The 27,860-nt window shown below is 40.4% G+C and overlaps 2 protein-coding genes across 11 annotated transcripts in view; one reads left to right on the top strand and one right to left on the bottom strand.

Moving 5' to 3' along the window:
• COL6A6 (collagen type VI alpha 6 chain) overlaps positions 1–11,048 on the top strand; it is a 169,495-nt gene extending 158,447 nt beyond the window's left edge. For all 9 annotated transcript variants that reach the window (XR_014825031.1, XR_014825030.1, XR_014825033.1 and 6 more), the window contains one exon: positions 7,966–11,048. Coding sequence is in view for 5 of the 9 variants with exons in the window: in XM_084991768.1 (XP_084847894.1) it covers positions 7,966–8,182 (217 nt within the window). In the remaining 4 variants the exon portion in view is untranslated. The remainder of the gene's footprint in view (positions 1–7,965) is intronic.
• A 660-nt stretch (positions 11,049–11,708) lies between these two features.
• PIK3R4 (phosphoinositide-3-kinase regulatory subunit 4) overlaps positions 11,709–27,860 on the bottom strand; it is an 84,326-nt gene continuing 68,174 nt past the window's right edge. For both annotated transcript variants that reach the window (XM_021071333.2, XM_021071332.2), the window contains exons 14-20: positions 24,838–25,002; positions 19,474–19,685; positions 17,651–17,782; positions 14,425–14,525; positions 13,735–13,823; positions 13,322–13,430; positions 11,709–12,292 (exon numbers count right to left, since the gene is read on the bottom strand). In XM_021071333.2, the coding sequence (XP_020926992.1) occupies positions 12,122–12,292; positions 13,322–13,430; positions 13,735–13,823; positions 14,425–14,525; positions 17,651–17,782; positions 19,474–19,685; positions 24,838–25,002 (979 nt within the window). In that variant the 3' untranslated portion in view covers positions 11,709–12,121. The remainder of the gene's footprint in view (positions 12,293–13,321; positions 13,431–13,734; positions 13,824–14,424; positions 14,526–17,650; positions 17,783–19,473; positions 19,686–24,837; positions 25,003–27,860) is intronic.

Raw genomic sequence — 27,860 nt, 5'->3', positions numbered from 1 at the left:
ATTAACAAGGCTATGAAGATAAAACATTTGGTACCTAGAGGTTTTAACAGAAAAAAACAAGTTGTACTAAGACTATAAATATAAATATTTATAAAAATATAAATAAACATTTATTTAAACATGGAAAAGACATTGAATAATAAAATCTTGTTATTTAAGCTTTGAACCTTAATGGGAAAAAAGATGGCACTGAAAAAGGAGCAATAACACAAGTCATGGGGAAGTAAAGAGAGTTCAAGTGTTCTAGGAACTTATATTGTTTGGGCTGGCAGTTAGGCTACTGAAGACTCTCTTTAAAAATGCATTAAAATGTTGGGGGGCACACCTGGAAAAGAAAACAGAAAGTCACCGACTACCCAAAATGTAGTGAGGAAAAATGGAACAAAACCAAACAACAACATAGTATTTTGAAATGAAAATGCAAGAAAGGAAAAAAGGACAAGTAGAAGGCATAAAGTGAGACAGCAGGATCAACTCCACTTCTGTGTGTCAGTAATCATAATAAAAATATACAGACTAAGCCTACCAGGTACAATTAGAAATTAATGGATTTAAGAAACCAAAATAAAATCCAGCTGTACAACTGTTTTCAAGAGACATGACTACAAAGCAAGGACATGGAAAAGTTGGAAGTAAAATTGTAGAAAACAGTATGCCAGGCAAATATGTTAAAAAGAAAACTGGAATAGCCAATATCAGATAAAGTATACTTTTAAAAAATTTTTATTTTATTAAAGTATAGTTGACTTAAAATGTTGTGTTAGTTTCTAAGTGAAATAAGTCATATAAAATATACTTTTAACCAAAATCATGTGTAGTATAAAAGCATGATGATAGAGTGTTTAATTCATAGAGAATATTCAACAATTCTAAATTTATAAGAAGGTTGTAAAATAATGTTGAAATATACCAAGAGGAAATTGGAAAAGGAGAAATTGCCATTTATCTGCCATCAGAGTTGGAGATTTCAGTATACCAGTGTGAATACTGTTAGGTCAGGCAGACCAAAAAATATAGATATAGATATAGATATAGATAAAGATTAAATCACAGGAGTTGCCACTGTGGCTCAGTGGGTTAAGGACCTGATGTTATCTAAAGGACACAGGTTCAATTCCTGGCCTCACTCATTGGGTTAAGGATCTGGTGTTGCTGCTGCTGAAAGCTGGCATACATGGCTCAGATCCTGTGTTGCTGTGGCTGTGACTGTGGTGTAGGCCTATAGCTGCATTTCCTATTTGATCCATGGCCACGAAGTTCCATATGCTGCAGGTGCAGCCATAAAAAGGAAAAGTAAAAGATTTAATCACAAATAACAAGCTTGATTTAATAGACTCACAGAGAATCCTGTACAGAAAGGGAGACATTCTTCTGAACACATGAAACTTTAACAACTGTTGCGTCAGCATAGAGAATGTACAGTTGTTCATTGTGCAGTTTTTAACTTATAAAGCGTCAACGAATCTCTAAGAACTGGTGTCATAACCATCCAAATTCATCACATGCAGTTAAGGTAGAAGTTAATACAAACAATATTTTTAAAGCCCTTACATTTTCTGAAATTTATTTTATTGAGGTCTGGTTGATATATAATGTTGTGTTAATTTCTTCTGTACAGCAGTGACTCGGTAGTACATACAAATACATTATTTTTCATATCTTTGCCATTATGGTTTATCACAGGATATTGAATATAGTTCCCTGTGCTTGTTGTTTATCCAGCCTATATATAATAGTTTGCAACTGCTAACCCCAAACTCTCAACCCTTCTCTCCCCTGTCCCCCTCTTCCTTTACAACCACAAGTCTGTTCTCTGTGTCTGTGAGTCTGTTTCTGTTTTGTGGATAAGTGCATTTGTGCTATATTTTAGATTCCACATAAAAGTGATATCATATGGTATTTGTCTTTCTCTTTCTGACTTACTTCATTTGGTATGAGACTCTCTAGTTGCATCCATGTTGCTGCAAATGGCATTATTTTTTCTTTTTTATGGCTAAGTAGTATTCCATTGTATATGTGTACCACATTTTAAAATCTGTTTATCTGTTGATGGACATTTAGTTGTTTCCAATTCTTGATTATTGTGAAACCCATTTACAAATCAAAATCACGTTTCCAAATAATTTAATGAGACAAAAATCATAATAAAAACTTCAAAATACTTAGATTGTATAATAATCAAAATATTACATGTAGGATGCTTCATAATTCATATTTTAGAAAATTTTATAGTTTTATGTTAGCAAAAATTTTTATTTTATTTTATTTTTACTTTTTTTGGGGTCTTTTTGCCTTTTCTAGAGCCACACCTATGGCATATGGAGATTTCCAGGCTAGGGCTCTAATCGGAGCTGTAGCCACCGGCCTTTACCACAGCCACTGCAACGCAGGATCTGAGCCGAGTCTGCAACCTACACCACAGCTCATGGCAATGCTGGATCCTTAACCCACTGAGCAAGGCCAGGGATCAAACCCACAACCTCATGGTTCCTAGATGGATTCATTAACCACTGAGCCATGATGGGAACTCCAGCAAAAATTTTTAAACACATATATTTTTATTAAAGCATACTTCATTTACAGTGTTGTACCAATTTCTTCTGTATAGCATAGTGACCCAGTCATAAATCTATACACATTCTTTTTGTCATATTATCTTCCATCATGTTCTGTCCCAAGAGATTGGATATAGTTCCCTGTTCTATACAGTAGGACCAAAATTTTTTAAATTATTATGCAATATTATGTTAGTTTCGAGTGTACAACATAGTGATTCAACAATTATATACATTACTAGATGGTCACTGTGATAAGTCTAGTTATCATCTATCACCATTTAAAAATATCATCACAATATTATTGACCATATTTCCTATTCTGTATATTTCATCCCCATGACTTATTTTATGACTGGAAGTTTGTGCCTCTTAATCCTCTTCACCTGTTTCGACCTTCTCTCCACCTCCCCTCCTCTCTAGCAACCACCAGTTTGTTCTTGGTATCCATGAATCTGTTTCTGGGGTTTTTGTTTTGGTTTGCTTTTTTAGATTCCACATATAAGTGAGATCGTATGGTATTTGTCTTTTTCTGTCTGACATATTTAACTTAGCATGATACCTCCCAGGTCTATCCATGTCACAAAAGGCAAGATTTCATTCATTCTTTGGCTGAGTAATATTCCATTGTGTCCAAATACCACATTGTCTTTATCCATTCATCTGTCAATGGACATTTATGTTGCTTCTGTGTCTTGGCAATGTAAATAGTACTGCTATGAACATTGGGGTGTATGTGCCTTTTCAGATTAGTGTTTCCATTTTCTTTTTTTTTTCTTTCTTTCTTTTTTCTTTTTTCCATATGCCTATGGCATATGAAAGTTCCCAGGCTAAGGGTCGAATCAGAGCTGCAGTTGCTGGCCACAGCCACAGCCTCAGCAATGTGGTATCCTAGCCATGAGCTGCGTCTGTGACCTACACCACAGCTCACAACAATGCCAGATCCTTAATCCACTGAGTAAGGCCAAGAATCGAGCCCACATCCTAATGGATTCTAGACAATGAGAACTTGTTTTCATTTTCTTTAGGCAGATATCCAGAAGTGGAATGGCTTGATCATGTTGTAATTCTATTTTTAATTTGGAGGGGAAACCTTCATACTGTTTTCCATAAATAGGTTAGGGAAATTTTTTTAACTCTAAAATATAATGAGCGAAACACTGCTCTTAAGATGTTATGGAGCAAATGTGCTTCAGCTGAAAAAAAAACTTCAAAAAAAATTTTTCAGGGGTCCTCCTGTGGCACAGTATGTTAAGGATCTGGTGCTGTCACTGCAGTGGCTTGGGTTGCTGTTGTGGCGCAGGTTCAACCCCTGGTCCAGGAATTGCCACATGCTGCAGGCACTGCCAAAAAAAAATTTAATTTAAAAAATACTTCAATTTTTAAAAAACAGAAATGAACACAACATTGTAAATTAACTATACTGAAATATTTTAAAAGATGCTATAGGAAAAAATAGGTGTTCCCATTGTGGCTCAGCAGGTTAAGTACTCGACTAGTATCTGGGAGGACATGGGTTCAATCCCTGGCCTCGTGGTACCTGGCCTTGCTCAGTGGTTAAGGATCCAGCATTGCCACAAGATGAGTCATAGGTCACAGATGCACCTCAGATCCCGAGTTGCTGTGGTCGTGTGTAGGCCAGCAGCCGCAACTCTGATTCAACCCCTAGCCTGGGAACTTCCATATGCCATGGGTGCAGATCTAAAAAGACAAAAAAAAAAACCAAAATACCCAAAGGACAGAATGAGTATAACTTACATTTTAAAATAGTTTAGTTTAAAAAATACTATTAACAAAGGCAAAAATTGCTTATTTTAAAACACTATTCTAAATACACATATATATCATATCCTTTGCATGTACAAATATTACTTATTTTTAAATTTAGAAATAATTGAAATCAAGTAGTTAGGAAAGGCATTCCTGGAAGCCCCAGCTGCAGTAGTTCCTAGAAGCCTCTGCCTGGAAGGCTCCTCACCTTACTGGGAGGCAGGGGAACTGTCCAGCAGCAAATGCTTCTGAAGTCAGATCTGTAACAGGCCTACAGTGTTAGGGAGGAGCAGGGCTCCCCCTGCTGCAAGTGTCTGGCAGTGTGGAAGGGGGCTTTGAATTTGCACTTAACATGTAGCCAGGGTAACTTCATGGGCAGATGCAGGAGCCAGCCTATACAAATTAACAGACATTTTTGGAAACCACTCCCACCCTAATAGAATATTAAGATCATTTCTTTTTATCACCTTAGCAATGGATCCTATATTTCTACGGTCACTAAAGTTTCTGCTGTGGAGCTACTGCATCCATTTTTGCACTTTCCAAGCTGATTAAGGATGATCAAGGCTTCTGAGAATCTGCCTGTGATGAACCTATGCATTGCCAGTCCTCCAGTGAACCTAGGGGAAGGCAAATAAGACTCTGACTGTAGAAATATAGAGAGAAAACTCCTAGGATCACATGCTGTAGCTAGGAAATTTTCTGCTTGTTAACATATATGATAAGTGTAGTAGTAAATGTGTAGCAGTTCATCATAATAAACACTAACTATACTACGGAAAATTACATTTCTAATGTTAAGATTTTTTTATGGTTGTTTCTTTGGGACCTATTTTAGTTCCAATATATACGCTCTTTTTTTCAGATCAATTTCCAAATGTTTTCCTTTGTAGTTTCCATACTATTAACTTGCTGTATCCTTTAGGTTACACACTAAATAAAGTTTAATATAACCCAACTGATTAATTGATTTTCTCTGTATTAAAGAAATAAGAGGGAGTGAGATGGACTGGGAGTCTGAGGTTAATGGATGCAAACTCTTGCATTTGGAATGAATAAGCAATGAGATCCTGCTGTATAGCACAGGGAACTATATCCACTCACTTGTGATGGAACATGATGGAGGATAATGTGAAAAAACATGAATATATATATAATGTGAAAAAACGAATATATATATATATATATAATGTGAAAAAAAAGAATATATATATATATATTCCCAGTCATATATTCCCAGAATATATATATATGTATATTCCCAGTTATATATTCCCAGAATATATATATATATATATTCCCAGTCATATATTCCCAGAATATATATATATATATGTATATTCCCAGTCATATATTCCCAGAATATATATATATATATATATATATATATTCCCAGTCATATATATATGACTGGGTCACTCCTGATGGCACTGACAGCGCCCGGACATGCAGTATATAATATATGGAAGCTGCAGAGTCCATGTGATATGAACGGCAACCTTCTCTGTTGCTTTGTGTTTCCCTCACTCCTAACTTTCATTATGGACGAAAGAAGAATATGCAGTGTGTGTGAGAGAAAGAAAAGGGGAAAGCAAAAGAACTTTAAATTCTTTTTACCTCTTTTACCTACTCATTTTCTACATAGTGATGTTTCATGAGAGAGATCAGATTTATAGCTGGTAAAGGCATAAAAATCCCAATGTGAAGAAATGGGTCAAGGTGAATGTGTATTACCCCTGTTCGCCTGACTTCAACATTTTGGAGTTCCCATGAATCTTCCTTGACCACAATTCAACTAATTTCTAAGATTTAAGGTTTACCAGTTAGTGATAAACCTTCCCTTCTCATGCCACCAGGCTCTCATTTATTTATTCTAAAAATATTTATGAAGCGCTTATGTGCCAGGCTCCACATAGTTTCTTAGCTTCTGCCCCAAGCCATCCACCCTTCTTTATCGATTCATCTGGCCATGGACATTTGGGCTGCTTCCATGTCTTGACTACTGTGAATAGCACTGCTATGAGCATTGGTATGCATGTACCTTTTTGTTATTCCAAATATTTTGATAATCCTCCATAGTGTCTTGGGGAAAACAAAACAAAACCTAGTTCAGTGGAAATAACGCTGGATTCTATCTGGCGTAAGAGTTGGGTTGTCGTCTCCTGTTTGTCTCTCCTGCCGCCCTGTGTGCACCTCAGTCTCCTATAACGAGCTGACACCATGGTAACCACTCTAGGGGACTGCAGTTGTTGCTCCAGCTATATTGGTTGTTTTTATCCTTATTTTACACTTGAAGAAACAAGGATCCCTCTAGTTGAGCGATCTGCTCGGAGCAGATCTGAAATGGCTTCCTGTCCATGCCGTCCAATAGAGTAGCCACTAGCTTTCAGCTAAATAAAACGAAAAATCCAGTTCCTTAGTCATACTAACCACATCTCAGGTGCTCAATAGCCACATGTGGCCAGTGGCTGCCACATTGGCCAGTGTACAGAATGTTTGTTTGGACAGGCTTGGTCAGCACTTGGCTTCTGATTCCCTCATTCATCACCAGTCTGGTATTCAAGGCCTTCAAGAGTCTGACCCCAGCTCCCCTTTATTGTGGGGTTACTCTTGACTCCCAATCAGATGCCTCATGTGCCTGCCAGACTGGGTGCTATTTCTTTGTCCCCCACTGTACTGAACACAGTGCCACAGAGCATTAACATTTGGATGGACGGATGGATGACTGGGGTGGGGGCGGGTAGTGGGTGGAAAAAGAAGGGAGTGGGGAAGAAAGAAGGGCATTCATTCACGCTTTCACTAGACAAAATACTTATTGTCTACCATGTGCTAAGCACTTTTCGAGGTTCCTGGAGTTGCTATGGTGACCAGATATAGTCTTGTGAAACTTACTTTCCATCTGGGATGGTGGAAGAGTAAAGAACAAATATTAAAAGAAGTTTACAAATAAATAAAAATTCAGATACTGACAAGTGTCAGGGGTAAAAAATAAGAACATGTTGTGCTGAGTGACTGGGAAAACTATAGATATGGTGGTCTTTAATGAGGTACCAGTTGAACCAAAATCTGAATAACTGGGAGCCAATCATCTGAAGTTCTGGGTAGAACATACTCCATGAAGAAACTTAGCTGTTAAAATTACACTTTTGCGTACATTCGACAAGAATTCTTATTTATCAGCTTCTGATATATCTGCACAGTGTAAATTACCAATTCAATCATCTTAATAAACTTAGTCTGAAGGGAGGATGGAACAAGGGATGGGTGCACAATTATTTGGGAAGAAAAATTAATATGGACTCTGTTAGACTTATGGTTGCCAAGGGGGAGGGATGATGGATTGGGATGGACTGGAATGGACCAGGAATTTGGGGTTAGTGGATGCAAACTATTACATTTAGAGTGGATCAGCAATAAGGTCCTCCTGTACAGCACAGGGAACTCTATCCAGACTCTTGGGATGGACCACGATGGAAGATAATATAAGAAAGGGAATGTGTATACATATGACGGGTCACTTTGCTGTAGAGTAGAAATTGGCACATTGTAGACCAACTACATGTTAATTTAAAAAAGTAAAAATATATGCAGTTGAAATGGTATTTATCTTCAATGGTGTTTGTCTTCTTTCACTGTATAGTTTTGTTCCTGGACCACATAGAGCTACCCTCAAAGAAGATGCATTACAGAAGGTAAAATTCTTTCAACGAAGAAACTATCTTTCAAGAGTAGCAAGAGGCAGCAGAGATAATACTGTTCAGCATTTTACCAGAAACATACCCTCTATCTTTAGAAACGGAAAAAGGGTGATAGAAACTGCTCCCAAATATGATGAAAGAAGCACTCCAAGAGTTTAGCCTCAAGAAGCCTGTCAAGACTCTGGGCTTAAATAAATTCATGGCCACAATGATGGGGAGCTTTTACCTGGAGATCTGCCTGCATCTGGAGGTCCACTCTTGAGGGCTGAACATGCCACAGGTGGCGGGTCATCAGGCAACTTGACCCCTTTGCAGTCACTGCTATTAAGATATATCTTGTCCATTTATTTGAACCTTCCTGATAATTCTAGCACTCTGAGACTGGTGTGGTTAAGATCTGTTCTTATTAGAAGACAGAAGACTTTTAAAAGGAGTATTTTGAAAAGTCTAATGGAGATAAAATTTGAAGGTAAACATTACAGTGTGTATACACATGTGTACATGGGCCAGTGCTCATGCTTTTGAACTGTCCAGTCCACTCTCTGAAAACCAAGCCTTCTTTCTCAGCTTGGGACTGTTTAATGCTTATCTGTTTCACTGAAGGTTAATGTTTTGGGAGATGTCAACATGAACCCTAAGAATGGGTGCCATTTGCATGTCATAACTTTGAAAATTTGAACTTCCATGGTGATTCCATTTAAACCCATCACTGTCTTCTCTGCCTAGATCAACTGAACATGCAGTTGGCTTATGCAGGAAGCTTTCCTCCACCTTCTGCAGTTGTTTGTTTAGACAGGTGAGAACCAGAGGGTAGTTTTCCCCAGCCCCAAATCCTCCTTAACTCACTGAGAAACTCATTAATTTCCCTAGAACATAAATTATGTGGAGCCTCTGGCCTGGCCATTTTGATAGTCTTTTATTCTTCCTTTCCCATTATTGACATTTTTTAAACTAATCAATGTATTCCTTAGACAAGAATAGTAAAGACACAACTTGTTGTGGGTGAGACTCTGAGTTACCCATTGGGTAGCTCTTTAGTCAAGAGTGAAGAGCACCAAACAGGATGAGCAGAGCTCTAAAAAGAGCTTAAATGCACAGTGTGTTTGGAAAATAAAAGGGTTCATGTTTTAATCTACAAATCCTTATGGGGTTACAGAGATGAAAAAGCAATCAGAGTTACAGCAGGAAAGGTCTTCAAAGTGCATATCCAGTGGCTTCTTCCTCACTCCTATCCAGATCATATAAACAATTTTTAATCTTATGATAGAGCTGATATCATCTACAACTAAACGCCAAAGTAGCATTACTTAATTTAGACGCAATGTCTGGACCTGACCTCTAGCCGCACAGACAACCACTCCCTCCCAGAGGGAGGCCCCCCCATGTGGATTCGTGAGGTACATGGTTCCTGACACCAAAGACCAGTAGGTATCATCTGACTTTCTTCTCTATACCTCTCTTCATAAAACTTGGGAACGAAGGTCCATCTGCAATGGTTCTTTAATTACTTCTGCCATCATTACCCAGGCAGCTCCACAGAAATAGTTCCCAATGTCTTCAGAGAGCAAGGTGTCAAATGTCAGAGACAGGCTCAGTTAAGAGAGGAGAATAAACCATATGGGCTTTCTTCATGCATCCTAAGTGGTGTTTAGGGGTTTAGAAAAAATCTGTTTCAAGCCCAAGAAATTGATAAGCAGTCTTTGAGGTATTTTAATAAAAAGGATTTTTCTAGTTAACTTTGGATTAAACAAAAATTCCTCTGTTAATTGTTGGAAATATTTTTTAACTGCTATTTGTTGTTTTTTTCCTGCATTGGTAAGTAAAGTACACCAAATATTCCCTTGGTGATTGAGATTATTTTAGCATTGTGGGTCATCTTTTTAATAAGTCAGGGGTCCAAAGCATAACGTAATATTAAGTTCCTTTAAAAAATACTAATGCTTAATATTAGTGTGATTGATCTCTTTCTCTTAAAAGGGAAAGCAGCAAAAATTGAGTAAAGTAAAACCCTACATGAACCAAGGATCACACAAGCAGTGATGCTTCCTGCTATAGAAATGTAAATTAAATGAATACAAAGGACAGTTTCTCCTCTAATCTCTGTACTGAACTATGACTCAAACATGTTAAAGAAAAAGAACCCAGAGAAGTCTGAGATGCACCTGGGATGCTCACAGTTAACAACTTAACCAAATGACCTTTCTAAGGGGAGGGGAGGGAGGTTTTTTTGAATGGTAGGAAAATAAGAGGAGAAAAGGATTATAGATAGCTCCATCAGCCCGCTCCATTTCTTCTGTCAGCACTCCCCAGTTTATCAGCCTATGGCTTATCTTATGTTTTCAGGCTTGAGGCCCATTTTCAGTGTAACAGTTTGTCTCAAAAAATTTCCTCCAACCTCTGCAGACTCTAAATCTGACTGAGTAGCTAGAAACTCTGTAAGTATGGTCTTAGCAGACATTAAGGAAAACAGGCAATGCAACATAATGCCAACATCAAATCTGCAAATGCTTTGGATCCGTTGAGCTCTCTTGCCCATCAGAGTCCATCACGTCTGAGCTGGTTCTCTCTTAATGATGGGATTCTCTGACAGTGTTTAGACAGGCAAACAACAAACTGTGTTGAATCATATGCACTGCAGACTGTCATGTACCATGCTAAGTTACATAATTACAAAAAGTTAAATTTTTGGAGTATTTGTTTAAGAAATACCTAAACAAGAAAAAAGTATTTTTCCTAGATTCAGATTATCTGTTAAACTTTTTGGTTTTTCAGACTCATATAACTAATTTCAAACTAAAATATTTTGAACGCCACAAAACCTTCTGCAAGTGGATGACAATTATATGTGAATAGAGAGGTTTTTGTAAGAACAACAATCTATAATGCTGAAGGATTGATTTTAGTGGGAAAGGCCAGATTTTGGTCCTTTAAAAATAGAAATTTTTGGTATGCTTTGTAACAGTTTAATCCTTTCATTTTTCCCTTTTCATGCATTTAATAAATAATATACACTGGATAAAAGCAAGCTGATGGGCCAAGATTCAAAATTTACACTAGAGCCTATAAGAAACAGCAGTGATGACCAAGAAGAGACACATTTCTCTGGAGCTGATGCACAGGAAATCAAGTCTCCAGTGCTAAACATCTACTAAGGCCAGCTATAAACACCGGGGAAGAAAGGGCAGAAAGCATGACTTTAAGAACCCAAAGGTTTGTCATGATGCTGAGTGAAAGCAGCCAATCTCAAAAGGGCACAGAGCATGTGATTCCATTTATATGAACTGTCCAGCATAGGCATAAAGACGGCAAAAAGACCATCACATGTGGGGCTCAGGGACAGAAGAATGAGAAATGGCTGCTAACAGGTACAAGCTTTCTTTCCAGAGGGACAATAAGGTTCTAAAATTAGATTGTGATGATGGTTGCACAGTTCAGTGAACATATAAAAAACCACTGAATCGCATCTTTTAAAAGGGTGAATTTTGTGATATGTGAATTATCTCAGTAAAGCTGTTTTTAAAATGTGGGAAAAAAAAAAAACCAGAATCCAACGGTCTGAACATAAGGCCTCATTCTGTCACTGAGGCCCTGTGACACCAGGTCCACGTCTTCAGAATATGTGCTGCTGGAGAGTTTATTCTTGTGCTTAAGTGTACTAACCAACAAAAACAAATCCAAAAATCCCTTAAGATACTTGAATACAGTTTATTGGCTAGTTTGAATAGCATTTTAATAGCAAAAGAAAATGTGTTTACATTACAATAGTTTACAACCTTCTTTCAATCATCTTTTTTAATACAAAGTAAGCTGATATCAATTAAGACTTAGCATTTTAAACTCCTCACCTCTATGATATATACAATAAGAAAGTTCCAGATACTGCTGTCTGGCCAATTCTTGCTGAAATGTACACAAGTACACGAGCAACTTCCTTAACCACCTCGCATGGGGGTTGTTTAAACAGGGAATCGTAACAGAAACATGATTCTGAAAATTAAGCAAATGAATCTGTGCACACTCTGTTCTCTAAAAATACTTTTTTCTCTTGAGTTACAGTATATTTATACATTTTTACAAATTATACAAATCACTCTGTTTTCATTTCCACACCTTAACAATCCCATCTCTAGAAGCAGTCACGATGAAGCCCTGTGTCGTCTGGAATGTGGCGACATCCGTGATGATGTCATGGTGTCCCACAGGTAGAGACTCTGGGCCCCTTCGAGGGGCATCGTCACTCGGGCCCGCCTTCTGCTTATTCTGAATTTCCTGGTGGTGAAAAGTCAGGGAGAAAGCCAGAGTTAAAGTCTGCGGCACACTCCGCTGCTAGTCCCTATTCTTGTTTCTGGGTGTGCTGTTCTTGTTCAGGCTCTCCCCTTCATGCTCTCAGAGACTGAGCAGAAGGAGTAACCAGAGCCCAGGGTGATGGGCTAGGTTTCCTGTCACCGGACTCCATGAGGAGCCACTTACAAATGATGGAAAACTGACAAGACAATGTGTGCATGTTACCTTCTGTCACCATCAAAGGACAAAGGGGAAAAAACAAGAGGAGGAGACGACTGGGAGGTGGACCTAAACAAAGTCAGACACTAGAGCCCTGTCAGATGTCACTGTTATTTGTGAGGAAGGAAGGCCCTCATTACTGAGCACGTGCCTGGCTCAGCCCTGCCAGGTGTGTCATCCCTTCTGCAGTTGCTGCCTGACCCAAGAACACAAGATCAGATCTGCTGCTCACTAGCTGGCTGATCTTAGATGAGTTACTGAACTTTCTCACTTGTACAGGGAAAATAAAGGCACTTCCTTATAAAGTTGTTTTAAGTACTTGGCAAGTACTTTGAGCAGTGTGCTTACACTGCACTACTGTTAATTAAACCTTAGTATAAATTAAAACAAATATAGAAAAGCCAAGAGAAAATGTCTTTTTTTTTTTGGTCTTTTTAGGGCCATACCTGCAGCATATGGAGGTTCCCAGGCTAGGGGCTGGATCAGCTGCAGCTGCCAGCCTACGCCACAGCCACAGCAATGCAGGACATGAGCCACCACTGCGACCGACACCACAGGTCATGGCAACACTAGATCCTTAACCCGCTGAGTGAGGACAGGGATGAAACCTACGTCCTCATGGATACTAGTCGGGTTCATTTCTGCTGAGCCACAACAGGAACACCCTAAAATGTATTTCTTAAATTCAAAGAAATAGTGCCACTCCTGGCCAAAGCCATTTGTTTGAGTCAATGTGATATTTACAAAAGCCATTTTTGTTCCCACAAAAGTTGAAAGTAAAAAGACTGCCTATACCTGGACAACTTCGGTGCCTTCAATGATTTTCCTGTAGTAGGACACAGAGGGAGAACTAGTACTTCCGGCAACAACATAGGACCTCTCTGGATAAGCCAAGTCCCAAAACCTAGGGAAGAGGAAGCAGACGGTGATACTCTCAAGAGGAAGGGGAGGCAGTAATGACCACCGGCGGGTACCCTTCAGGGCTGGCTTCTTTTCTCTTGCATTAGGAAAAGAGATTTTTCTACAACAGCATAAAATTAGTCAGAAAGTCGGAACAGTCATCCCTGCAAGATATGGATGATTTTAAATATTACAATACTGCTAATATCTACAGTAACACCCTAGTGTTAACGGTAGTATCCATCCACATTTTATTATCCTTCCCCTTTGAAGCGTTACACGTGAAGTGTCTCTATCAGATACCATACCTGATTTTCATGTCTGAGCCAGCTGTTAGCAGGATGGGGTTTCCATCTGCAGGACTACAGTAGAGGCCATGGACACTGTGAGGAGAAGGCTTAAAGGAAATGAAGATGAGTCACATGAGACACCAGAGCATCCCAATAAATAATGTCATAGTTCCTAGAGATGAGTCTGCCACCAGCAGTCAATGAAGAAATCAGAGACAAATTCTGCATGTCTTAGCTGTGTCTTTGGGATTTTAAAATGCATTTGTTCTATAGCATTCTGAATGTGGCAGCAGAGCCTGTTCAACATCCTGAAATCCTCTATTTGGGATGAGAAGGACCCAACTAGAGAAAAAAATCTTTGCTGCCTTTTGCCCCAACAAAGCACCCTTTAAAAAATGTGACTAAGAGAGGCATGTTCCACTCTTTAGTGATCTAAGCTTTAATCTGATCTGTACTTTTCCTAATCAACCCCAATTTTACTGAGGTTCCCAAGAGCCATCCCAAACCCTACAGAGCTGGCAACCAAAACACCCACAGGAAGCAGACACCAGTAAGCCTGGGGAACTGGAAAGCCCAAGGCAGCACTTCCCAGCTAATACTTAATAAAAACCCAAACTTAAGGCATAACCCCAAGCCCCAACAAATATCATGTTTGGTGATAAGCCTGTGGGAGACTGTTCGGTCTTTATAATAAAATCTGGAGCAAACCTGTAACTCAGACAGCGGTGGTGCCCCACTGGCCCAGAGTGTGAACCTTCGGTCACCTGTCTCCATGTCCCACATGGACACTTCGTTGTTGCCCTGGACAGCTGTGGGAAACAGGCCAGAACATTACTCAGACAAGAACTCTGCTGCTCTCAAGGATCATCCAAGTCGGCCTACGCCCATTTCTATTTTTTCCCACCCGCAAGAAATGCTCACAAGTGCTTTTAAATGACACTGTGACCCTATCACCGGACTGGTGTGCAAAAAAGAAATGTCTCTAAGAGCCTAAAGGTCAACAACCAGGTGGACAGAACTGTAGGGAGGAAAGGCAAAGCATAAACAGATTCTGCCCTCAAGAAACCTACAGTCTAGAAGGTCTTTCCTTTATATTCTTTTCTTTAACAATATAAAGTATAAGACAATGAGCACAAAAAGAGAGAATGCAAAGTTCCACCTATATGCAGGAAGGCAAAGATCCCACCCAGTGGGTGAGAATCAAGGCTGCCTCGGGAAGGTCCCTGGGATTTTCGGAAAGAACAGGTGAGGCTGGACAGACACAGGTGACACACAGATCACTTCAGGCAGGAAGGATGGAAGGGGCAAAGCACATATCCTTGTCTGGGTGTCATGGTCTGAATGGAGCACCTCTATGATGGGGAAGAGTTGGGGATGAGGGCAGAGAAGGGTGGGTGCAGAGATTTTAGGAACGAGAACCTGGAGGCCTGAGAGGAGACACTGTCCTGTCACTATTTTTGAGCAGGAGAATGACAATTCCTTCATTAATATGTACTCAACCAACATTTACTATGAGCCAATCACTGGCCTAGGTACTGAGGAAAAGAAGGCTAGTAATGCAAAAAAATTCCCTGTATCATGGAATTTACACTCTAGTGTGGACAACTCCCCAAAATGCAACCCTAAAGCCAGATTGGGTTTAGTTCAGGAAAAGGACGGAAGCCCCCACGGCTGGAGCAGATGGACAGCAGAGATTAGTAAGGAAGGCCAAGTGCAGGTGGTGCTCCGTCCACTGCCCTCACACTGACTGCAGGGACCACATCACAGGCTCCTATGGCCTCAGGCTCCAGGTGTGTTGGGCCTGTGGTCAGCTAAATAATAGTCCCAAACGCACACAGGCCCTACTCTCTGGAGTCTGTGTTACCTTCCTAATCTCTATAGACATAATTAAATCAATGGCCCTGGGATTGGCCGGGTGAGCCCTGCATGGAATCACGAGTGTCCTTTTAAGAGGGAGGCTGAGAGGACAGCAGCAGCAGAAGGCAATCTGACAGCAGAGTGAGATGCCATGGTGGCAGCTCTGAGGATGGAGGAAGGGGGCTGTGAGCCAAGGAGTGCAGTCCCAGATGCAGGAAGCAGGGCTCTCTGAGAGCCTCCCAGGGAGGTGGCTCTGCTGCCCACTGTGATTCTGGCCCAGCAAGACTCATTTCAAACTTCTGGCCTCCAGAACTGTTAGAGAATGAATGTATGTTGTTTCAAGCAACTGAGTTGTGCTAATTTGTTGCAGTAGACACAGAGGACTAAGAATAGCCTGTGGGAAGCCCCTAGGGGAGGTCAAATGAAGTCAGTCACCCCAGGCTGGCTGTGTCCTTGCATCAAAATCACTCCATTTCTTCCCAAATTCCAGCAGCCAGGCCCTCCTGCCTTCTGCTACTCTACCGGCATAAGCCCTATTTCATTGCACTGTGTTTTATGAGTCTCACACCCACACCTCTGTAAATAGTTCTTTTGACAATAAATCTTCCTCAAATTATCCTACCTTGAGTATGCCATCTGATTCCTGTGAGAACCCCAACCAATCAAGAGGGTCAGCAAGGTGCCAGGGACAGAGCCCATAAAGCCTCTGGGCCATGGTGAGGAGTTTGCTGTTACTTGGAATGAGTCACAGAAGATGTGCAGCAGAAGAAAGTACAGGCTTAAGAGGGAGGAGTAAAAGCAGAGTTACAAGGATATCGCATTAATAGGAAAAAGAGATTACAGTGGTCTAGACCAGGGAGAGTGATGGAGATGGTAAAAGCTGGTCCATTCTGGATTATTTTAGGACAGACAATGCAGGATTGGCTGATGGAATGGAAGTGAGGCGACAGTGAAAGAAGAACCAAGGACAACACTAGGCTTCCTCCTGAGCACCAAGCATAAACGACTAACATTTCCTGGGACCATTACTGCAGGGAGAGGAGGCTTGTCTCAGAGAAGGGAAGCTGATGGAGAGAAAACCACGTGTTCAGCTTGGATGGGTCAAATTTACATTGGCTCTTATATATAATCTTAGGAGAGAGTTTTAAAATCTAAAAAGATGTGGTACTGAAAGCCTGGGACCGGATGCAACCACACAGGGAACCAGTGTAGAAGAGGTTCAGACCAAGACTGAGCCCTGAGGCAGGCCACAGCTTAGAGGTCGGAAGAGGAGGAAGACCAACAAATCCATGAACAGGAGAGAACCAAGAGAGCAACATCTCTGAAGTAAGGGGAGGAAAGTGTTTTAGAGAGAGGCATGATCAACCAAGTGACAAGTCACAAAAGAGGCGGGCTACGTCACAGCCACTGAATCTGGCAACACCATGATTGACAGCAGCAGTGCAGGAAAGGGACTGTACAGCTGAGCAGGGACCACAAAGAGCCCAGAGGCAAGAGGGCCAGTGAGGAGACTAAGAATAAAGAGATACTTAATCAAGCACTACTGTGTGCCAGGCTGTATGTATGTTACATGGTTTATCTCAAATTCTTACAACTCTGCTAGTTAAGCATTTTTACCACATTTTACAGTTGAGGAAAATGAATTTCAAGGACTTGCCCATCTTGCCCAAAAATAACAAGAAAAGGTGAGCAGCCAAAGAGAAGGGGAGGAAAGTTTGCAAGAAAAAACAGAAATATCAACAGAAAAGGCAGTTGAAAAGGATGAATCAAGGCTTTTACTTAACAGATTTCTAGGAAGATGGAGACAACTTTTGCAAAAATCGGGGAAGGAGAAAGAAAACAAAGGGAAGGGAGATGGTGGCCCACAAGAAAGGAGGGTGCGGTGGTGACTGACAAGATCATTTTAAAACATGACAGTGAGGTATCAGTGGAGGAAACGTCCATACTCAGGAGTGAACGAAAGCAAGCATTTGGCTCATACGTAAAATAAAACTCTAGGAGTATGAGCCTGGGCAGCTGGGTCTTCTGTGCTTTCTAAGAAAGCCCCGCAACACCAAGAACCAGCCCTCCCTCTTACCAGCAATCACCCAGGACTGATACAGCGGGTGCATGGAGAGGCGTCTTATGCGGGCCCTGGAAGGGTGGAAGTGACTGGAAATTGGCAGCTGGAACCTCATGTCCCAACACGCCATGGTGCCGCTGCTTGTCCCTGAGAGGAAGAGAAGCCCAGAAAGTGACCACCTCATGGTAAAGCATAGCAGACTACATTTATCAAGTGGTAATCCACGAGCAGGAACTTCATACAGATGTATGTTCAACCTGGCTTAGACACTTAGATAAAGGCTTTGTTCTCAGGAACCTACTCCCTGCCCTCTCACCCCCCACCCCCGGCTACAAACAGTACCTTATACCAAAGACACAAAGTGCCAGCACAATGCTATTACAAAACTGTGAGACAAATGTAAATTGAAAATGAATAATGCATTAATTACTAACACTCATTAATTGCCAAAGGCACTCACACAAAAAAACAGAAGGCCTAGAGAAGACATAAATTGAATCTGGTAACTCAAAATGTTCAGACTGCCTTAAATAACCAGCATTCATTGATCACTTTACCCATCCCAAAGCAGCAGCGGCTTTGCAGCTGTCATCAGATTTCAATCATTTCCATGTGCCTTTTCTGAAACATTCTAGAGACAAGCATGGGTGTCCAATCACAGCAGAATTGGAATAAACTGTGATAAATACCTGCATATTTGCCCATGACAATTTAAACCTCACAGAGAGAAGCCCCCGCACACACATCCTCAGGAATAATACCCACCCTAACACCGAGGTTGGTCTCCTATTCCAGTGGAGAGATGAGGGTAGGAAAAGACAAAAGGGGAAGACAAAAGATGAGGGTAGATAGTCCTTCTGTCTATCACCCTGCTCCAGTCCAGGACACAGGCAGTATAACGGCTGCCCTCAGGGCTGATGGGGTACCTCAGGGCCACTGGTGCCATCTACTGATCTGCTATAGTGTGACGTCTGCTCTCTTAGGCCTGGCCAAATGGGAGTCAATAAGCTGCAGTACTTTCTAAAGGCACAGGTTCAAAGCCCAAGGAGGTAAAGGTGAAACTAAATCAGAGGAAAGCAGCGAGCAAGATCACATCTTATTAAAGGTACTTCTTCAGGATCTGAGCAAAGGTGAGCAGGGAAGACTCATGGGGCAAGAAACCACGGCTTAGCTCTTCTCCTGTGATGGATGCTTTTACCACATTAAAACCTCAAAGGATCCCTGAAGGATCAGCCCTATTTGATGATGAGGATACTAACACTCCAAAGAGGTAAGCAGCTTGCTTGAGATTACTGGAATTTAAAACCAAGTGTGCTCAAATTCAAATACTCAATGCAAAAAAAAGGGAAAAAAAGGACAAAGAAAAAGAAAGAAGTTCCCTTGTGGTATAGTGGGTTAAGGAACCAGCATTGTCACTGCAGTGGCTGGGGTCACAGCTATGGTACAGGGTCAATGCCTGGCCCAGGAACTTTCACATGCCATGGGCATAGCCAATAAAAATAAAAATAAAAATAAATAAAAATAAAACAAACAAATGCTCTCATCTATAAACCAAGCCTGCTGCTTCCCTAGCAGAATAAGAGAATGCCAGCTAATCTGATCACCACAGTGATTATAGAGAGGCTCATCTAAGAATGAAGATAAAGAGGAAACTGTTTTATGTGTTGGGATATTTGTTTGTTTTTCAAATCTGTTTTTAATGAAAAAAATTAAAATGCAAGTGATTATAACATCATAATTACAGGGAAAAAAGGACATGGGGGGTAAATTACCAATGAAGAAAAGGAAAGAGCTTTCCTAAGAAGGCGAGTCAAGGACTGATGCAGAGGGCAGCTCACCGATGCAGAGCCAGCACTGGTGGATGTCCACAGCAAAGGAAGTGATGAGGCCCGACTTCAGATCGTGCCTTAGTGTCCAGGCATTGCTGGACGAACGGAGGTCCCAGCCCACCAGTGCGCCGTTCACGGTGGCATAGGCCAGCACAGACTGTGCCCCAGAGTTGAAGTGATGCATGTCCACCACACAGCCATCCTCCTTCTGGTCTAGAACTCTGAGGAAATACACACGTCATAAGGCAAAGACTTCTCCAGTCACTGAAAACACAGCATCCATCTCCACTGAGGATGAATGCATATACTATCTACAGTCAAGAATTAAAAACTGAGACCCGGAGTTCCCATTGTGGCGCAGCGGAAACGAATCCGACTAGGAACCATGAGGTTGCGGGTTCGAGCCATGGCCTCGCTCAGGTGCTTAAGGATCCGGCGTTGCCATGAGCTATGGTGTTGGTCACAGACGCAGCTCGGATCCTGAGTTGCTGTGGCTGTAGTGCAGGCCGGCAGCTACAGCTCCAATTAGACCCCTAGCCTGGGAACCTCCATATGCCGCTGGTGCGGCCCTAAAAAGAACCAAAAAAAAAAAAAAAAAAAAAATTATCTGAAAGAAATTAACCTTTATACAGGGAATATGTTAAATAAAAGAAGATTTTGAACTAAGCAAAAAAAAAAAAAAAAAAAAAACTGAGACCCATCAAGACAATGATAGTTGGGTATTTTTAAAAAATTATTTCAGAGTTGTAAGAACAGTACACAGAATTCCATATATCCTTCACTCAGCTTCCCCCCATGCCAACACTTTACATAAACATAGAACATTTACCAAAACTAAGGGATTAACTTGATTTACAGTCCTGGTAAGATATAAAACACATTCAGGTTTCATCAGTTTACCCACTGGTGACTTAAGTGCTCCTGGCATTTTGCTGCCACGTCCCCTTGATCTCCCTAACCTGTGACAGTGCCTGTCTGTCCTCCTTCACAACCCTGACAGTTCTGAAGATTACTGGTTAGTTATCATATAGAATGGCCCTCAGTTCAGGTTTGCCTCATGTGTTCTCACAAATGGACTGAGTCGGTGCCTTATTGAGAAGGAGAGCACATGTGTGACATTCCTGTCTCAAAGCACCTGATGTCAGCATGTGCTGCTAGTGGTGTCACCTGGATCACATGGCCAAGATGGCATTTGCTAGGATCCTCCATGATAAACTTACTATTTCTTATTTTTTCATTATAACTACTCTATATTTATGGGAAAACCTTTTAAGACTATGCAAAAATCCTGTTTCTGCACAGACCTTTGTCCACTAGTTTTAGGATCTGTGGACAGATCATGCCTGCATTGTCCTACTGGTGACCTTCTACTTCCCTTAGTCTTTCTATAACTCACTAGAATTCTTCTGTGAGGACGAGCTGACACTTTTCTATGCGCTCATCTCTATCAGTATGGACTCGGGAATATTTATTTTATTCTGAGTTATGACCCAGCACTATTCCACTGCTTCTCTTGTTGCTCAGGCTGCTCCAAGTCGACCATGGAAAGCTCTGTCACGTTGGCTCTATGCCCTTGCCATGTGCTTTTACTGACCACTTCCTAACTTTCTGGTATCACAAGATGCTCCAGGTTCATCTTGTATTTTCCAAGAATCAACCAGTTCTTCAAGGAGCCCTGGTTCCATTTATTAGAGAATGGTATTTAAAAACCAAGGTCTCTAAGCTCAGTGCTCGTTGTTATAGGGAAGCCCTTGTGTCTAGACCCTGCAGTGGCCACAGCTTGGAAATAATTCTGTATACCAGCCTCATGCATGCAGACATCTCTTATTTCTGTATCTATTTGTGCATGTACATTCAAGTACACATATATATATACACACGTGTGTACATGCATATACACACATGTATCATGAGTCCTACTGAGTCCATATTAACATCTATCCAGCACCACGCTTCATTCTAGCCAGCCCCCTGTTCTTGTTTGTAATTTCTTTCCTCCACAATGAGCAACTTGATTTTCATTATCTGTCAAATTTACTTATCTGTTCAACCCTAGTATACAAATAGTTTGGAATTGTTAAACCATACCCCTGTGAAAAACAACCAACGAAAAGAATGGATATCTCTCTATATATATAACTGAATCACTTTGTTGAACAGTGGGACGAATTATCACAATATTGTAAATCAACTATACTTCATTATAAAACTTTTTTTAAAAATGAAAGAAAAAAAAAGAAAAACTAACTAGAATACAGTGTGTTAGAGCTCAGCTCCTTCTGTCTTGAAGCACCAGTTAAACCACTGTTTTCCCACCTTGTCTCTTACATATGACTACACAGTTCATCTGCACAACCTTTATATGACTATCATGGGCTACAGGCTAACTCTCCCCTGATATCCTAGCTGGTTTTGTTTTTTAAGTCTTACCTAAAATTCACTTTCTGTGGTATACAATTCTATGCATTACAACAAATACATTTCACATATCTTCTACTACAGAACCACATAGAACAATTTCACACTCCAAAATGTATCTTGTGCAGCCCCTATGCAGTCAGCCTGTAAGCCCATTCCCACCCTGTAGCAATCACAGATCTCCTTTCCTCCTGATAACTTCATGTTTTCCAGAATGTCATAAAATTGGAAACACAACATAACTTTTTAAGTCTGACTTCTTTCATTAGAAAAAGATTTAAGATGGCCAGCAAACACATGAAATGTTGAACATTGCTGAACAGTGCTGATTATAAGAGAAATGCAAATCAAAACTACCACGAGATACCACCTCACACCAGTCAGAATGGCCATCATTAATAAATCCACAAATAACAAGTGCTGGAGGGGCTGTGGAGAAAAGGGAACCCCCCTGCACTGCTGGTGGGAATGTAAACTGGTACAGCCACTATGGAGAACGGTTTGGAGATACCTTAGAAATCTATACATAGAACTTCCATATGACCCTGCAATCCCACTCTTGGGCATCTATCCGGACAAAACTCTACTTAAAAGAGACACATGCACCCGCATGTTCATTGCAGCACTATTCACAATAGCTAGGACATGGAAACAACCTAAATGTCCATCGACAGATGATTGGATTCGGAAGAGGTGGTATATATACACAATGGAACACTACTCAGCCATGAAAAAGAATGACATAATGCCATTTGCAGCGACATGGATAGAACTAGAGACTCTCATTCTGAGTGAAATGAGTCAGAAAGACAAAGACAAATACCATATGATATCACTTATAACTGGAGTCTAATATCCAGCACAAATGAACATCTCCACAGAAAAGAAAATCATGTACTTGGAGAATAGACTTGTGGCTGCCCGACTGGAGAGGGAAGGAGTGGGAGGGATCAGGAGCTTGGGGTTATTGGATACAACCTGGAATGGATTTACAAGGAGATCCTGCTGAGTAGCATTGAGAACTATGTCTAGATACTCATATTGCAACAGCACAAAGGGTGGGGGAAAAAAATGTATACATATAAGTGTAACTTGATCCCCATGCTGTACGGCGGGAAAAAAAATAAAAGAAAAAAAAAAAGAAAAAGATTTAAGATTCATCAACCTTGTTGCATGGGTCAATAGTTTGTTCCCTTTTATTACTGATAATAAAATAAAAAGTAGAAAAAAATTATTGATTCCTTTTTTTTTCCTTTTTAAGTACTATTCCATGTATGGGTATACCTGGTTTTGGTTTGTTTTTTTTAAGTTGAGGAATTTTTTTTAAGCTAAAAAGAGTATCATAAACATACCGGCCAGTCTCCATGATCAGTACATATCATGCTTTTGCACATGCTACTATTTTAGTTTTATCAAGGGTTAGCAAATATTTCCTGTAAGAAGTCAGGTAGTAAATATTTTAGGCTTTGCAAGTCACATACATTCCTATTGCATAGTCTATTTTTTTTACAACCCTGTGAAAATGCAAAATCATTCTCAGTACATCCTGCAGACTGCACTTTGCTGACCTGTCTCACAATCATATTTATAAACATTCCAAAACTGACTATATTCCCTAAAGTGATGATGAAAAAGTCCAAATGCCAAGTAAACTGTGAAAGGTGCCATAAATCCTAACTGTTAAGAGCTACGGCAGCTCTGTATGAGCTGAATGAAGGGCCTGTGTGCGGTTTCCTGGGAGCCTAGCACTGTCAGACAAAAAAAGTTAAGCACCTGGCACAATCTTCCAATCTAGGGAGTCAGTGCTGCTCATGGCAGTGACATGTGCACTAAAAGTGCTGTCAGCTGAGAGGCTCTCACGCACAAAATGCTTATGCTATACATAAGCTTAGCAGCATACTGAAATAAGTTTCCTCTGCTGAAATGACTTTTTAGTTAAAAGTCATTAGATGTGTCCTGGACAGAAGCTGCCCAAATCTGTTTAGTGAATATGTTAAAAATAATACAGTTTAATTACAAAGGCAAAACAAAATAAAAACAACCAATAAAATTATACAAACAAATAATAAAATCCCAGATGACCCAACAAACACTCTTTCCTGCCTTAGCTACATTGGCCATGACTCATAATCCACTTCAACTGTAAGTATCTGCTCATTCTACTTTCTTCCTGGGGAGTTCACCAGTGTGTCTGCAGCACCTACATGGCTACCCTACTTTGGCTAAATCTGGCCTTCATCCTTAGCCGCCTGCAAGCTGACTCCCTGTCCCTGTCACATAGCACACTGTCACAATGCATTGAAATCACCCATTCACTGGTCTGTCTCTTCCCCTAGACTGTGATTTCAAGAGTACAACATATCTTATTTGTCTCTGGAATCTTCAGTGTGTGGCACATACTAGTCAGCTGAAAAATTGTTCTGCCTGATCTTTAAATATCTTACCTTGCATGTGTTTAATCTACAGGCAGCCACAATTTATAAGAAGTGAAGGAAATTATTAAATAAAACCAGCCAGGATTTTGTTTTTAAAATGATAAGCAAATCATCTAACTAAAAGCTCCAATCCATGTTCCCATCAACTCCAGAGGTTTTAACGCCAAGTGACAACATTGACAACTTGAGTTTTCTTTAATGAAGAACACTCACATTCTCAAAATTAGCCAGCCAGAGTTGGGAAAGAAGATGTAACTGGTAATTGAGTTAGTCAGACAGATTCTAGACTGGGATGGGCCACAGTTCAAAGCTACCTTTCTGAACTTATGACAAATTGGCAGAAAATAAGTTTCCTAAAATTTTGTGTGAAAATGTGAGTTGGAAACATAATTTTATTTCATGTGCTTAAAAAAAGAAGTACACTGTAACACGCCCTCAGTTGATCCAAACTGACTTAGAGAAGGACAGTTAATGACCCTAGTGCCCTAAATGCAGTTTAAAAAACACAAAAGATAGATACCTGCTTTGTAGAGGATGAATTTTAGGAGACTTGGGCAGCTTAGAAGCCTCAATTCCAAGAAGCTGGACAGCACCATTATCAGATGCTATAGCCAAGTAGTGGGAACCCTGGCAGAATGTGAGTGTCTTGACACGTCCTCCAATTCGGCTATACGTAAGAATAGATCTGCACAAGAGAAAACCAAGACAGCATTTTTGAAAAGCCATGATTATTACTGCTAATATTAAATAAATAGCCACATGATGATTAACAAACGAAAAAGTACTACTCTGAGGTCTGTTTCACTCCTTGACCTCGTAACAAAAACAATAATCTCCCTCAAAGGGTATAAGAATTCACAAATTCCCCTTTCATTAGCCTCCACAAGAGATGTACACTCACCCTTCTAAGGGGCTATTCCCTTAAAATGTCACAGGTGCCAAACCTCCAAATTTATTCATCTCATCTTTTGTAATTTATTTATTTTTGTTATACAAGTTAATATAATACATATTAAATATACAAAAGTTACTTAAATGCAGAAAAGAATACAGAAAAGCAAAAACATTTATAATTCTATGAACCAGAGAATAACACTATTAACATTGATATATATGCTTCCAGAGTTTTCTATGCAAATCATAATATACTCATATTTGCTTTTTAAATGAATATGGAATCATGTGTGTGTGTGTGTGTGTGTGTGTGTGTATCATGCTTCTCTAGTTCACTCTTTCTTTCCTTTCCTTTTCTTTGTAAGGCTGCACCTGCTGCATATAGAAATTCCTGGGCTAGGGGTCAAATCGGAGATACAACTGCCAGCCTATATCACAGCCACAGCAACACTAGATCTGAACCACATCTGTGACCTACACCTCAGCTTGCAGCAACGCCATATCCTTAACCCCTGAGCAATGCCAGGGATTGAACCCCTATCCTCAGAGACACTGTGTCAGGTTCTTAACCCTCTGAGCCACTCAACTAGTTCACTTTTTCTGATAGCAGCTTTGCTGAAATACAATTCACATACAATAAAGGATAACATTTCAAAGGCTACAATTCAGAAAGTACAAGACAAGATGGCAGAGTAAAGGACCTAAGCTCACCTTCTCGCACACAAAAAACACCAAAGTTACAACTGCTGAACAACCATCAACAAAACAGACTAGGAAGCTACCCCCAAAAAAGATATTCTACACCCAAACACAAAGAAGACGACACAATGAGACAGTAGGAGAAGGGCTTTGGCCACATAAGCAATCCCATACAAGCTGGGTGGGCAACTCACAAACTTTAAAATAACTAGTATCACAGAGGCTCTGCCACAGGAGTGAGAGTTCTGAACCCCAAGTCAGGTTCCCACACCTGGGGGGACTGGCATTGGGAAGAGGAGCCCCCAGAGCATTTGGCATTGAAAGCCAGCAAGGCATGTGAGCAGGAGCTCCATAGGAATGGGGAAAACAGAGCCCCTCTTCTTAGAGGGTATGTGCAAGTTCTCACAATGCACTGGTCCCAGGGCAAAGCAGGCACCCATAAAAATCTGTGCCAGTCCCACCTGCTGTCTTGGAGAACCACCTGGGAAAGCAGGGGGTAGCTGTGGCTCACTGTGGAGGAAGGACACTGGGGGCAGAGGTCCCAGGGAATAATCATTGGTGTGAACTCCCTTGGAGGTGGCCAATTTGGGAAAAGCTGACCTAGGCTGCCAGTGCTGAGAAGCCCCAGGCCAAACAAGAAACAAGGTGAAAACAGAACCCCACCCATCAGCAGACAGGCTGCCTAAAGTCCTCCCAGGGAACAAAACCACCCCTACTCACCCCAGTGACAATTCCTCCCAACAGGAAGCAAGCCGCAAGCCCCTGTATCAACTTCACCCTGGTGGGGCAGACATCAGAAGCAAGAACAGCCTGCAGAAAGTGGACCATGCAGAACACCAGACAATGAAATGGCACAGAAATACTGAAAGCAGCTAAGGAAAAGCAGCAAATAACATACAAGGTAACCCAGATAAGGTTATGAGACAATTTTTCAGCAGAAACTCTGCAAGCCAGAAGAGAGTGGCATGATAAAGTGATGAAAGGAAAAAAAACCTACAACCAAGAATACCCTACCCAGCAGAGTACTCATTCAGATTTGAAGGAGAAATCAAAAGCTTTGCACACAAGCAAAAGCTAAGAGAATTCAACATCACTAATCAGCTTTACAACAAATGCTAAAGGAACTTCTCTAGGCAGAAAAGGCCACAACTAGAAACAAGAAAATTACAAATGAGAAGCCTTACCAGTTAAGGCAAACATATAGATAGCAAAGGCAGAAAATCATCAACACAAAAATATCAAAACCAGCAACCATGAAGAGAGAACAAATACAGGGTATTGGAAATGCATTTGAAATTAACACACCAGCAACTTTAAACAATTTTGTATATATACAGACTCCTATATCAAAATCTTATGGTAAGCACAAACCAAAAATCTACAATAGATACATACAAAAATGAGAAAAAGCAATCCAAACACAACACTAAAGATAGTCATCAAACCACAAGAGAACAAAAAATGGAAGAAAAAAGACCTACAAAAACAATTCCAAAGCAATTAACAAAATGGCAATAAAAACAAACATACCAATAATTAATTTAAATATAAATGGATTAAATGCTCCAACCAAAAGACAGACTGGCTCAATGGATACAAAAACAAGACCCATATATATGCTGTCTACAAGAGACATCAGTTCTAGGGGTGCACACAGACTGAAAGTGAGGGGATGGAAAAAGATATTCCAGGCAAATGGAAATCTAAAGAAAGCTGTAGTAGCACTACTCATATCAAACAAAACAGACTTTAAAATAAAAAGGGTTACAAGAGACAAAGAAGGACATTACATAATGATCAAACGATCAATCCAAGAAAAACATAACAATTGTAAATATGTATGCACCATACAAGCACCTCAATATATAAAGCAACTACAGCCATAAAAGAAGAAATAGACAATAACACAGTAATAGGGGGAACTTTACACCAATGGACAGATCATCCAGA

This window comes from Sus scrofa, chromosome 13 (genome assembly GCF_054392235.1).
Source record: "Sus scrofa isolate SSC_HxYL_T2T_F1_AM1 chromosome 13, Sscrofa_HxYL_maternal_Yorkshire_Landrace_v2.0, whole genome shotgun sequence".
NCBI lineage: Eukaryota > Metazoa > Chordata > Mammalia > Artiodactyla > Suidae > Sus > Sus scrofa.
The sequence above is the reverse complement of the archived record's forward strand: the minus strand, read 5'-3'. Positions and strand labels throughout refer to the sequence as shown.